General features: G+C 43.2%; 1 protein-coding gene across 7 annotated transcripts in view; it reads left to right on the top strand.

The window, feature by feature from the left end:
• STAU1 (staufen double-stranded RNA binding protein 1) overlaps nt 1-14,487 on the top strand; it is a 47,683-nt gene that overhangs the window by 26,843 nt on the left and 6,353 nt on the right. For 5 of the 7 annotated variants that reach the window (XM_090286542.1, XM_090286541.1, XM_090286539.1 and 2 more), the window contains 3 exons: nt 7,278-7,376; nt 12,330-12,560; nt 14,239-14,382. In XM_090286542.1, the coding sequence (XP_090142668.1) occupies nt 7,278-7,376; nt 12,330-12,560; nt 14,239-14,382 (474 nt within the window). The remainder of the gene's footprint in view (nt 1-7,277; nt 7,377-12,329; nt 12,561-14,238; nt 14,383-14,487) is intronic. The other 2 variants (XM_090286540.1, XM_090286545.1) reach the window with 1 other exon arrangement.

Genomic DNA, 14,487 nt, shown 5'->3' with positions numbered 1-14,487 from the left:
CCTGTGGGTAGGGCCTGCAGTAGATGGCTCTTCTGGGCTTTGCCAAGGGTAAAGCTCGGGTCCACTCATGCCCTTTGTTTCCTCCTCTTCGCCCCTCTCTCGTGCTCGCTGGTGTGAGGTAGAGACAGTGCCCTTCAGAAGCGGTTCAGAGACTGGCCCTAACCAGTGCTTCAGACATAAGAATCGTTAACAAGGATAAGACTTTTTTTCTTCGAAACACTCAATGAAACACTTGGCCTCCCACTAAACGAACTGCCCTCTATTTACCAGGCCCCCTGGTAGGTGGGTAGTAGGGGGTAAAGAGACACATTTTCAAGAGATAACTTGAAAAAAAAATTTTTTTTTTACGAATAATGCATTTGAACTATATAATTTTTAAATTAAAAATGAAAAACATGATATATACGTTTACCACTTGTAGATAATCATAAACGCTTTGGTGGCTATCAGTACATATATAAATAAATATATGCATCACCTATTTTACAAAAATAGGATGATATTGTACGGTAACCACCTTTTTTCACTGAGGTGCTTACCATGAATATATTATCATGCCGTTTTCTTAATAATTCCATGGAGGACTCAGGTTCAGCATGTATCCAAACACTTTTTAGTGGCTGCAGAGTGTTCCGCTGTGTGCACATACCAGCTTATTTTTTCCCATGGAGGCTTGACTATTTAGGTGGTTGGCGGTTTTCCCTATCATAAAATAGGTCATGAAGAACATTGTTGTAATTAAATCTCGGTGTATGTCTTTGGCTATTTTTGTGAGCCACAGTCTTAGAAGTGGACTTGCATGGTCATGTATGTGGCCAAGTTCCCCACCAGGAAGATGGTACCATTTTAGACTCTGCCAACAGGGCGTGAGGATCCTTTCTGCCCACGGCCTGCCAGCATTGGAAATGGCTACTGAAAACTTCGGAGCATGTGATGGTCTGGTGGATCGATCAATCTATAGAACATAGCCAGTTTCTGGCTCAAGGCAGATATTATAGTCTGGTCCCTTGACGACAGGCATGTGCTCGGTCCTTGTCCCTGTGGGAGCTTAGCTGAATGCAGCTGACAGACCCCAACACTGGTACCATCGAAAAGCGCAGTGAGTGCTGGGGTGGAAAAGCAGGTGTTAGGACAGCGTGAAGTGCCTTGTTGAGAGTGGGGCGATGACGGCGTGTTCATGACGTTCTCCCCGGGGACGCATTCCCGCTGAGACTGCTATGATGACCAGAAGAGCAGAGGGAGGGGAGTACTTCGCAGCCAGGGGAGCAGCCCATGCAAAGGCCCTGAGTTGGGAAAGCGCTTATACTTTATGTTAAATCTAAAACTTGTGCTAATAAGGGATGACTGACTTAGTGTCTGAGCTGTTCGGAATAAAATGATCATAGCTACAGTACCTGTAATAGAGAAAAACAGGCACTAGCCTTAATGTCCACTCGTAGGGAAATGGGTACATTTATTGAATGAGCACCCGGGTGTGTTAAATCTGTATACATGGGCATGAAAGGAGGCCTATAATATTGAGTAGGGGGAATCAACGTCCAGACCTGTTGTGATGTATATAGTGTAACCCCGTTTAAGTAAACAAAAAAGCCGCATGTTCACATGCGTGTGTGATGTCTATCAAACTTAAAACATGTTTATAGGTTTTAGAGAGAGATGAAAGGACACAGAGAAATGTTGATGTGACACCCCCCGAACCAGGGATCAAACCTGCAACCTAGGCGTGTGCCCTGACTGGGAATTGAATTCCCAGCCTTTTGGTGTACGGGATGTTGCTCCAACCAACTGAGCCACAATGGCCAGGGCAAAACTTCAGAAGTTTTCTCTTGGTGGTAGTAATAGACCACAGACGTCTTTAAAAATTGTACTGTTTGATGTTTCTTCCTGGTCTCAAGTCCCTATCTTCCCTGGGGCCAGGAATGTATTTTGTTAGAACTAAAACTGGAGACTTTAATCCTCATTATGTGATCAGGGTCCATTGAACTCTGTTTTCATTTTTGATACTTTTTTCCAATTTCTATTAAGGATTTGCATTGCATGACTTCTATTTTCTTTTAGAGGTCCTACAAAGAAAAGAGCAAAATATACTTTAAAAAATAGAATAAAACTTATTCTGTCTTACAGTAATTATGTGGGTTCATAGACGCTTTTATAAATCTTTACGTTATGGAATCTTAACTTTTTTAGTTTTGAGACATTTTTGCTGTTTGTCCTCCTACATACCACTTCAGTACTATTCATCATATAGTCCCCAATATGCTAAGCAAGACTAAAGTTATAAGAAAACGGAAGAAGGATGGAATCCCCAGGAAGCCGGTACAGCCGTGAAGTAATTGCCATTGTCAGGTCATTGTTGCATTGCCTAATGTATCGCATTGTCTTTCAAGAAGATACAAAAGAAGACTAGAGACGCCATCTTTTTACTCCACTGTTAGCTTTCGTTGAACCCAGGTGAGAATTCAGAATCTTCTTTTTCCATCCATACTGGCGAAGAGAAGAAAACTGACAGTAGAAGACACTTCCGTGACTAGGCAGGTCAGAAGAGGAACGCAGAGGCCGACAGCAGCGCTGTAGCCTCACTGCGGTGGTGAGATGGATGGAGTGTTTAAGTGGAGTCTCAGGCTGTGAGTCTTCTGGTGGCACTGTAGGTAATTTTCCCACGCCCGGGCACCGCGAGTGAAGAATGCGGCCCTGTGGTGCACAGAAAGGAAACTTGTGTTCTCCTCTGGTCAGTCGTTCAACGGGAGGAACTTCATCACACAATATTTTGTGACATGAACCTGGACCATCCTGTTTTGATTTGTTTAAAAAGTATGTGTTAACCCCCCCCCCCCCCCCACAGAAAGTATGTGTGACAACATTCTTTCATCCTTTGTGATGTTTGGCCATCAGAATTTCTTATCACTTACTGTCCACAAAATAAGAGGACAAATGCAAAAGGAGGTGTTATGTACAAAGGGTTAGGAAGGAAATAGAGGATATAACGATGAAAAGGATTATTAGACTGGTCCTTCTTTGGAGTGTATAAATGTAAAAATTGAAGCATTTTTTAGTTATGGGACCAAGAAGATGGCTGTTCTCCTGTCAACAAAATTATGAGTTGCAAAAGTAGTGTCTTTGATAATATCAGTACAAGAAGAATCAGAGTCATGATAAGCTAGAAATTACCGGGGATGGATTTGAACTCTGGCATCATTGCAGGTGATCTGTACTCTAGGTTCAGGTGGATAGTTAGTCGCTTAAAAGGACCTTGCCCATTTCAGGTACATATGCCTTCCAAACTACAAACCTGGGATAAAAACTTGGGTTTGTTCTTTTTAATTCTTATTGAAATGATTTTTGTTATCCTTTGTTCTGTGTATTATTTATAAAATGACTGAAACATAGAAAAATCAAAAGGGTCTTTTGGAGCCAGCTGGTAAACAGTGATGACTATTTTTTCCTGGCATACTGAGGGTTAAGCATGGTTCAGAGTGTTTTTTTCTTTTCTTAATGTTGCCTAGATTTTATTGCTGAACCATACACTATGGAATTGATGTTAACAGTAATTCCCACTTCGTGAAGGTAAGACTGAGGGCCTGCTACACTTTCCCCATCTTACTGGGAGTGGTCTTTGTGGATTTGTTTTGAGTCATTTGCTGCTTCCCCCATTGCAACATTTTGTCCAATTCAGATAATACCCAAATTATTTATGTAAAAGAGCAACATAATCTCACTTCCAAATAAATATACATCTTTGCTTCCTCTTTTGCATTTTTATTTTACTGGCTTCTTTGTCCTTATTGAAGTTCCTTTGGAAGCAATGGCTTAGAGCAGTGAATCTCAACTCTGGTTGCTAGTAAACTCACCTGGGGACTTAAAAAAAAATACTGCAAATAAAATGGATATCCAAGCCCTACCTGCAAAAATTTGAATTCACTCATCTGGAGTGGGGCTCTGACAGCTGTCTTTGTAAAACTCCCACGTGATTCTAACGCTGCTGTGGTTGAGAGCCTCTGGCTTGGAGTTTAGATTTAGCAGTAGACCATTGTTTTCTATCAGACTTATGTGGAACCTCAATATATAAAATAGAAAAGTTAAAAAAAAATCTGCAAACTTAAAAGTTTGAATTTTATAATATTTATTAAGGCAATCAGTTAAAATGACTTATGTGAATTTTCACAATCCAGAATTATACTATGTATTATTTTAATCCATCAGAAGAGAAGCACTTGGCTGGGAAGGGCACAGTGTCATTTTAGAGTAAGAGTTAACTCTGCCATGGAAGGGAGAATGAAGGGCGTCATTGTGTTAATGTCAATAATACTTAATGTTGACATTTGTTAAATTCGGTTGCCTATTACATTATTTATACTTCTCTGTGTTTTAAAATAGGTCATAATTAAAAATAAAAGTTCAAACTAATTAGGCTGGTATAATGAACAAAAAAATTTGAAAATTGGGGTACATGCATGGCAGTTGATGTCTTATATCAGCCTCATCACCTAGTTTATTTCCAACTTTTGTTCTGGTTGCACATAAGGAGAACATTCTCATTGACACAGTTCCTTAGCATGAGAGTGGACCGTTTTTTTAAAGCTCATGTATTAAAAAAATCTGTAGATACTCTTCAAATAAACAGCTGTCACAAATTTTTGTTGTGCACTAAAGCTGATTAACCTGTTAGCACAAGTTAGTGTGTTGACAGCCTTCCGTGTGTTAGTATTTGGTGTGAAGCACATACTTTCTTGTTGTTTTAAAAAACAGTAAGATAAAATATACATAACAAAGGTTATCACTTTAAGCATTTTTAAGTGTACCGTTCTGTGGCATTAAATACATCCTCTGTGTTGTGCGGCGATCGCCACTGTTCATTTTCAGAACTTTTTCACCATTTCACATAGAAATGCTGTACCTGTTAAGCAGTTACTCCCCCTCCCTCCTCCCCATCCCGATAACCTTTTCCACTTCGGTCTCTATGCACTGGGCTAGTTTAGGTACCTCATTTAAGTGGGTATTTGTCTTTTGTGTTTGGCTTATTTTATTTATCATAATTTTTCAAGGTTTATCCATGTTGTAGCATGTTTCAAAATTTTATTCCTTTTTAAGGCTGAATCATTGTATGACTACCCCACATTTTGCTTATCCATTCGTGCATCGATGGATGTTTGGGTCTTCACCTTTCAGCCATTGTGAATAATGCCGCTATGAGCATGGGTGTCCACGTACCTGTTTGAGTCCCTATTTTGAATTTTTTTGAGTATATACCTAAAAGTGGAATTGCTGCATCATATTGTAAATCTGTGTTTAGCGTTTTGAAAAACCATCAAACTTTTCCACAGAGGTCGCACCATTTTACATCCTCACCAGCAACATACAAGGATTCCAGTTTCTCCACACCCTTGCCAACACTTGCTGTTTTTTGTGGCCATTTTTATGGGAGTGAAGCGGTATCTCATTGTGGTTCTGATTTGCATTTCCCTAGCAACATCGAGCATCATTTCACATGCTTTTTGGCCATTTGTATATCTTTGTATATCTTCTTGGAGACGTGTATTCAGATCCTTTCCCCGTTTTTGAGTTGGGTTGGTGTTTGTTGTTGAGTCTTGTAGGACTTCTTATGTTCTGGGTATTAATTCTTTATCAGACGTGATTTGCATGTATTTTCTCACATTCTGTAGGTTGTCTTTATTCTGTTGATAGTGTCCTTCGATGCACAGAAGTTTAATTTTGATGAAGTTCAATTTATCTATTTTCTTCTTCTGTTGCCTGTGTGTTTGGTGTCATATCCAATAAATCACTGCCGAATCCAATGTCGTGAAGCTTTTCCTCGATATTTTTTCCTAAGATTTTTATCATTTTTGCCCTTATGTTTTAGGTCTTGAGTTAATTTTTGTATATGGTGTAAGGTAAGGGTCCAGCTTCCTTTTTTCTCCTTGCGTGTGCATATCTGGTTTTCCCAGCATCATTTGTTGAACATACATAACTTTAAAATACATTTTTAAAAAATGTTTAAAACCCATGTAACAAATAAATGTCAAACCAAACCTCTTTGGAACCCACGCCTTATAAGGTACCTTGCTTGAAGGTTTCTGGCTTTTAAGGATTCACTCATAAAAAGGCAGGCCTTCTTTCTCCTTAGGATTTAACAAGAATGAAAGTGTGTTTAGCTTAATAAATCACCAGAAATGCTGTGCAAACAGTGTTGACCAGGCAGAGAGGGAAGTTAAACCAGATTGGGAAGAAAACATTAGCATCGTGGAAGGGAGAGAAGGAATTATAAATACTGTCTGGGACAAATTTGTACAGGATTATACTCTTGATTGTATTAACTTTTTTAAAACTTCAAGTTTTATTTCTTTTAATTACAGCTTAAAATGATGACTCAGTGTAGGTATAGGGTCTGTCTGGTAAAACGTAAGGAAATCCTGGATGATCCTGTACACCGTGCCCATTCGGCAGTATCAGCCGCAGGCTCCTGTCAGACACTTTAATTTTGGAAGTAGGATTTTACTGGTTGTTCACTAAGAGCCCCAATAGTATGAGGAAAGGCACAGCTTGCTTGCCTGCCATGTTTTGGGGGCACTTTGCTGTTACCAAACTTACCTGAGTTTCTCCTGTCGTCACTGCGGCACAGTATAGAATCCTGTCGTCATCTTGCACAGAGAAGGTCTCTGTCCCTCTTTGGTCCCAGTCCTGGCTGGAGGGCTGTAAATGAACCTGGTGACAAAGGTAGCGTCTCAGCCTTTGTGCAGGAGACTCGATTTGTTTGCACCTTGCATTTTTGCCAGCAGCACTACGAGATACTTGGCGCTTTTATAATAGTTCCCTGCATTTTTTTAAGTGGTCTCCAAGGACTTCATGTCCAGATAAGAAACCCGCATACTTAAGTGGAGAGACTTATATTTGAACTTGCAGTGTCCCACACAGATCTGCCTGTATTTGGACTTTTTCCAAAACGCGGCTTGTCAGTCCTTGAGGAGGGCTTTGGCAGTCCCTCTCCCTGAGTAGCTGTGGCACCCCGCTGCACCCCGATTTGGCTGACTCCCACCCTCAGGTCTCTTACGTGTACCTTGTCTGTGTGGACTTCGGAGGTCCAACCTGACTGACCCAAGCTTGAGAGAACACTTTTTTAAACCTTTCAGATTCACTGACACGTGGTATGTGTGTGGCCTTGTTCACTGGTTTGACACTCAATCCATAAAGCCAAGGCTCAGTGCTTCTGAGGCTTTTCATCACAGCTGGGATGTTCAGGGTTTCAGTGTGAGCTGACTACTAAACAGTTATTCTTGTTTTAGGTGAATGGAAGAGAATCAGAAGAAGAAAATCTCAATAAGTCTGAAATAAGTCAAGTGTTTGAGATTGCCCTTAAACGGAACTTGCCTGTGAATTTTGAGGTAAGTTTATTTTAAATGTAGGACTCTGTATTATAAAATTTTGTTGGCATTCATTGTTGGAATTATATTTTTCCTAAATAACACTGGAATCATAATCACATATATATGACCCTTCAAATTTAGGAGTCAAACTGTATATTTAGCAGAGCAGTTGTTAGGGGCAACCTTGGATCTCTAGATCGTCCATGGATGGCTCAGTAGGTCTGTGAGCCTCCTGGGAAGGGCTGAGCAGTTGTTAGGGGCAACCTTGGATCTCTAGATCGTCCATGGATGGCTCAGTAGGTCTGTGAGCCTCCTGGGAAGGGCTGAATAACGTGGTATTTATGCTTACAGAGGTATTCTTCTAGACAGGTTCACTATTTTCATGACTGTCAAAAGCATCTCTTACCCCAAGTGTTAGGAATCTTAAGTGGTCCCTAAAAATCTTATCAGAGTAATTTTGTAAGGAACATAGGTTTTGTCATTATCCAGCACCTGTTCCGCCCTGTTGTTGGAGACTTTGGTCTAAACACAATAATTAACAGCTATTAGTTTAAAACGAACAAGTCACCTTTAGGGCACATTTCCTTCAAAGACAGTGAGTCCAAAGCTAGGCAGACAGGGGAGAATTTTTAAAATGTTTTCTTTAGGATTTGCCACGTGTCAGACTGTTCTGATTCCCATGCTTCGTTAGGCAAGGCTATGTTTTAATATACAGTGCAGGTTTCTTTATCAATTGGTCTTTCAGAGTTATAGAGAGTTTGTTTACTTGTATAGTTAGTCCCCCAAGGAGCTTTAAACTCACACATGTTACTTTAGGCAAATGTAATTTACAGTGGGATATATACTTTAAGCAATTTAAAGTGGTTCATAAACTTCTTTTGTAACATTTTTGCAGTTACAGGTGATCCCCAAACTTTATGCCTAACTTTCATAAAGTATATATATCTTTATAAATATTTATGTGCTAGCACCCTAAACTGGATCCTGAGTTCAAGTCCTTAATCCATCAGCTGATTGGTGATGATTCGTGACCCACAGCTTGGCAGTGCTTACCTACCTGCCATGGGAAACAGGGCCACCCCACATCCCCCACACCCATCCATGCCCTGCCTGGCAGGCAAGACCAGGTTCACATTGTTCCTCTTCTGGAGTGCAGAGCACAGAGGATCTAGGGCTGGTACCTTCTTACCTGGCCCTTCATCCCTTCCAGCTTTTATCCCCCTGTTGGGGGTGGGAGGTGGGGCACGGGGAGGCCGTGAGACAGGGGACATACAGAGTAACAGGACTGGTTGTTGGGTGGGAACTAGGTGGGCGCTTAACCCGAAGAAGCCACAAGGTCTCCTTGGGCACGTGGTGCAGGAAAGGAAAGGAGTGTTCCTTCTCTCTGCCTCCTGAGGGATTAGTACCTCACGTGAATGGGTTTGCAAAGGCTGGAGGGAGAGTCACCAAGATTGGGGCAGTCGGAGATGTCCGGCTTTCCGGGTCACCTCAGGGTTTTAGAGATGACCGCTGGGCCCGGGGCCCCGGGGCCCTGTGAATCTTGTCACTGCCCTGCCTGAGAGTCACGGAGCTTTCTGGAACCTGAGCGAGGGATTGCCATTTCAGGTTTGGTTTTGTGGGATTTGGGGACCAGGTTCCATCCCACTTCCACTTTTGTTTAGGTTTCAGACCTGGCTTTCAGACGTGTGTTAGGAATAGGTAACATACAGCCCAGAGTTGTCAGACTGTCACAAAAGAAATTGTGGGAGTGCCCTCTGCTGGTGAATATCTTTTAAAGGAAAAAGATTTATTTTTTCAAATTCTCACTCCAGGATATGTTTATTGATTTTTCTTTTTAAGAAAGGGGTGGGGGAGAGAAGAGAAAATCATGAATGTGAGAGAGAAGCATTGATTGGTTGCCACCTCTGCACACCCCGACTGGGGATCGAACCTACAGCCTAGGTATGCGTCCAACCTAGGTATGTGCCCTGACCGGGAATCGAGCCCGCAACATTTCAGGTATATGGGACAATGTTCAACCAACTGAGCAGTCTGGCCAGGCTAAAGTAATAATTTAAAACATTACAGTTTGTGTTCAGTTTGTGGCATTGAGTAGTTTGTTGATATGAGTACTTATTAAATAACTCATATGTATAGGTTCATATTCACTTCCAGTATTAGGTTGAGCGAAGGCTTCTGTTTTCCCCCACAGTTCTGTCTCTTGCACCTGAAAGATTACCTGGCGTATATTGGATGCCCAGCAAATATCTATTAAGTAAATGAACAGAATAGTTTGTACTTTTCAAAACTTAAGGTTTTGACAGTAACATCTTGTTGCATGGTAAGCAGGGTGAGGTGTTCTGTAGAAGACAGGAGCCATTCATAGAGTTCTTCAGAAAATTGCATACAACTTGATTTTTTGATAAAATACATAGTTTCAGTTTGAAACTGAAGGTGCTGATTGATGCAGTCACTGAGGGGCACTTGTGACTTGATCACAGTAAATACATGACACGTGAAACTCAAAATGTAGATGGGTGGGATCGCGATCTGAGCAGACTGAGAACGTTGGCGGCGAGGCCGGGGTGGAGTCGTGAGTAGGCCGTGAACGCCCTGGCGGCTGCTGTGAGGACGGGAGGAGCATTTCGGAATCTGCTCGCTCCGGGTGTGGGAGGCGACCTGGGGAAGATCTCTGACATCTGGCTGCAGGGCCCTGGCCGGTGTGGCTTGGTTGGAGCGTCATCCCATAACCGAAGGGTTGCGGGCTTGATTCCCAGTCAGCGCAGGTTCAGTCCCCGGTTTGGGTACGTGTGATCCCCGGTCCCGGTGTGTGCTGGAGGCAACAGATCGCTGCTTCTCTCTCCCTTCGATGTCTCTCTCTCCCCCTTCCTCTCCCTCTAAGAGCAATGAACACATGCCCTCAGGTGAGGATAAAAAAAAAAAAGGAATCAGTCTGCAGGGGCTGAGCCTGCTGGGGGGGCCCTTGCAGCGTGCCTCTTCGTGTGCAGGGCAGTCAGGGCCACTGGAGGGGCCACTGGAGATGCCTCTTGATTCCCACCTCAGGAGCACAGCGCTGATGATCAACACTCGTTTATATGCTTGTTGGCCATTAAGAGATCATATTTTGTAAAGTACCCATTCAAACATTTCTTGGAGTAGTTTGTCTTTTTACTACTGACTTGTAGGAGTTCTTGAAATATTCTGGACATAATTCTTTTGTCAAATTACATGTATTGCAGATATTCGCTGTCATTCTGTAGGTCCCCTTTTTTACTTTTTAAATGTTTTTTTAAAGAGCACTTTTTAATTTTGAGAAAATTTTCTTTACGGTTGGTGTTTTTTGTATTCCGCACTCTTTGCTAATGTCATGGTCATGGATTCTCCTGTTTTCTGAAAGCTGATGCAGGTTTTTTGTTGGTGGTTGAGTTTGATGCCATGGTTCAGTTTTTTTCTCATGGATATCTAGTTGCTCCAATACCATGTTTTTCTTTAATTAAAAAAAAAGAAGTTTATTGATTTTAGAGAAACATCAGTTTGTTGTTCCACTTATTTATGCATTCATTGGTTGATTCTATGTGACAATCTTGGTGTATCAGGATGACACTGCAACCACCCAAGCTACCCAGCCAGGGCCTCTAATACCATGTTTTTTTACAGAAGACTGCCCCAAACCAAGCAACTGTATTTATATGTATAGGGCTGTTTCTGCATGCTGTCTGTTTTATTCATCGGTTTGTCCTTCAACAATAGCGTGATGCTGCAGTTGCTAGAACTTTATAGGAAATCTGGTAATAATAAGTCATCTTAGTTCTTTCCAACAGTGTCTTGGCTGATGTAGGTGGGATTCAATTTTTATTTTCCTTCTGTGTGAGCATGCAATCACTTTGATATGCAGTTGAGTTTCTGTTTGTATCCATTTTAGTGTTTTTTCCCTATTTTTGTGACTTATTACTTTTATATTTTTAATATTTGAAATACTAAATGGTTCCAACAGCCAAACTGTACAAAAAGACACATTCAGAAGTGTCACCTTGCCCTGGCTGGTGTGGCTCAGTGGACTGAGTTCCAGCCTGCAAACCCAAACTGTTGCTGCTTCAGTTCCCAGTGAGTGCACACGCCTGGGCTGGGGGCCGGGTCCCCAGTTGGGGGCGCCAGAGAGGCAACCACACACTGATGTTTCTCTCCCTCTCTTTCTTCTCCCTTCCCCTCTCTCTAAAAACAAATAAGTACAAATCTTTAAATATTTCTTTAAAAAAATAAAAAGTTACCTTGTCCCCTCTCTACCCCAGTCCCTCCCACCTGCTATAGGGAACTAAGTCTGTTGCTTTCTCCTTTATCTTCTCTGTTTCTTTTTTAAAAAAATCACCATATACACACACGCATCTGTTTATATATGTGTGTTATGTGTACATATATGTAAAATCCTTTTTTAACACAGAAGTTAGGGTGTCATTATTTTCTTCTGCAGGTTGCTTTTTTACTTGCTGTGTGCTGGAAATCCCTTTCTGTGCTTCTAGAGGTTTCCTCCTTTCTTACAGCTGCATAGTGGCTGGTATTCAAAAACATCCCTTTTGGCCGAGGGGTCAGATCAAATATAAAACCTGAACTCTCTGCTGCAGTTACTTCTGGGCTTCGCTGGGCCAGCTCCCTTCTGGCGCTTGCAGCGGGCTGCCCTAACCTCAGGGTGGCCGTGACCAGGGCGGTGCGGGGCGGACTGTCCCAAGGGAGGGGGCGGTAAGAGAGATGTTTTCATCTCCCATGCCTCGCCGCTTTGGGCTCATCGGACCCCAGAGCATTGACACGTTTGAAAAATAAGAAAAAGGGGAAGAAAAAGCATTCAGCATGATCGCGGTTTCCTTTTGGCGACATTTATACTCCCTTCACTGAGTGGCTTTTGTCCCTAATTCCCCTTTATCTGTGTCTTGTGGGAAGTAGTGTGCTAACCAGTGTACCCTGCAGCTTGTGATAAGTGTCTGTCACGCTTTCACTCAGTCTTTCCCTCTAAAACAGGTCGCCCGCGAGAGTGGCCCGCCCCACATGAAGAGCTTTGTGACCAAAGTGTCAGTTGGGGAGTTTGTGGGGGAAGGTGAAGGGAAGAGCAAGAAAATTTCAAAGAAAAATGCTGCTATAGCTGTTCTCGAGGAGCTGAAGAAGTTACCACCGCTGCCTGCAGTTGAGCGGGTGAAGCCCCGAATCAAAAAGAAAACAAAACCCATAGTCAGGGTGAGCAGCTTTCTGAACGCAGAGGGTGTTCTCGTTGCTGCGCCGGTGGGGGAGCTGAGACGCCTAGCTGCCGGCCCCTGTGGGGGTGAGGGGGCTGATGTGCACGGGCAGGCCTGGGAGGCCCTGTGCAGGGGCCACGCTGTGTAGTTCTCTGGGGAGCCTCGGGTCCGGGGGGGCCTAGGGGGGCACCTGCCGGCATGCACGTGCGTCTGTGGTGTGGCCGTTCCCACAGCCCTGTGATCACAAGGGCAGTCAGTGCCCCCCTGAGAGGGAGGGCGGCGAACGGAGCCTCCTCCAGCTCACGGACTGCTGTGCTTGTACATCGTGCAGGGGATCCATGGGAGGAAGGCTGGCCAAGGGCAGGCATAGGAATGAGACATCTCACTATGTGAGGGGGACCCCCCCCCCAAAAAAAAAGGAATTATTTTCTGGAGAGCAGGCGCCTTGTAGTACAGGCCTCCCGCTGCCAGGTGAGTATTCTAGGAACCCATCTATTTCACTGGACGAGCTGGCATTGTTGTGAGAGGCTCTTTTTGGCTTAAGTGAAATGTTTTTTGAAGACTCAGTGTATTTGCCCATTTCTTGATGAGTGATTCAGCAGTGCACCTGCCCACACTGCGCTGAGTGTTAGCAGTTTTTGACCAAAAACGGCACATGGCATGCTCCACCCTCGCTATTTACCCAGTCTTGCCCCAAGTGACTTTTTTTGTTTACTTGTTTCCCTGAATAACAAAAGTCCTCAAAGGGAAACATGGGGCCAGTGTAGAAGAGGTAAAACAAATAACGGCAGAAGCACTAAAAGACCTCAAAATCAATGATTCAAAAAGTGTTTTGAGCGGTGAAAGACATCTTGATAGGTGTATTGCATCACACAGAGAGTACCTTGAGGGTGACTGAAGTTTAAACATGTAAAATACACAATTTTTTTATAAATTCCATTTTTGGGGGATCCCTCCCTAGTATACCTTCTCGCCTTGGAGTTTTGTGTCACGCTAAAGGACCTGTCGAAAATTGTACTGCTCCTCCACAGCCAACCCCAAAGAAGGGACAGGAGCTCACGTGGGGTGTTTATGAATGTCAGGATCGTCAGTCTGCTTTCATGCTGTATTGAGATCCAGATTTTTCTCACACACACGTTAGCATACTTTTACAATTTCTTTTTTCACTTAATATATCCTGGAAACCCTTGTCAGAGTGGGTGAGGGTTCTGGCGCTAAAGGTGCCCATTGGTGGTTCTTTCTGTGTGGCATCAGCTTTTTTTTTCTTTTTTTTCTTGTATATTTTTAATGGTTTCTGGATTTTGAGTCATTATTAAGAAAGCTGACAGAGTTTTCTTACAGTACAGAGTTTGGAGAAATTTTAGGAATAGTGTTCTTTTTCTACTTTTTCATTCATTGTAATATGTTGAAATTATTAAAAAGCAAACATTGCAATGATGCTCGCCCACTCATAGTGAAATGTTGATGTTGGTTTGCTAAGAAGACCTTAAAATCACTTTAGAACAATCATAGAAAATGATTAACCATCTTTGAATTTAAAAAAGTTTTAAAAAGAGCAGATTAATTCTGAGGCATTAGATCAGTATAAAAGTAACTCTTGTCACGTCCTGATCTCTGAACTGGCAAGGTCCTCTCCGTGACTAACGTGGCACACGGTGCCTGCGATGATTGTTCCCCAGGCACAGAGCGGCCCAGAACACGGCCAGCTGATGAACCCCATCAGCAGACTCGCCCAGATCCAGCAGGCGAAGAAGGACAAGGAGCCGGAGTACATGCTTCTCACAGAGCGAGGCCTCCCGCGCCGCAGGGAGTTCGTGATGCAGGTGGGTCCGCGTGGCCTGTGGGCGTCCCGTCCCGGAGCCGGACGAGATCCAGGACCAGACGCCTCCCCAAGGGGGCCGGGGCCGGTGCGTCGGTCCCGTGGGCCG

This window comes from Furipterus horrens, unplaced genomic scaffold (assembly GCF_987537825.1).
Source record: "Furipterus horrens unplaced genomic scaffold, mFurHor1.1.pri manual_scaffold_8, whole genome shotgun sequence".
Lineage (NCBI taxonomy): Eukaryota > Metazoa > Chordata > Mammalia > Chiroptera > Furipteridae > Furipterus > Furipterus horrens.
The sequence above is the reverse complement of the archived record's forward strand: the minus strand, read 5'-3'. Positions and strand labels throughout refer to the sequence as shown.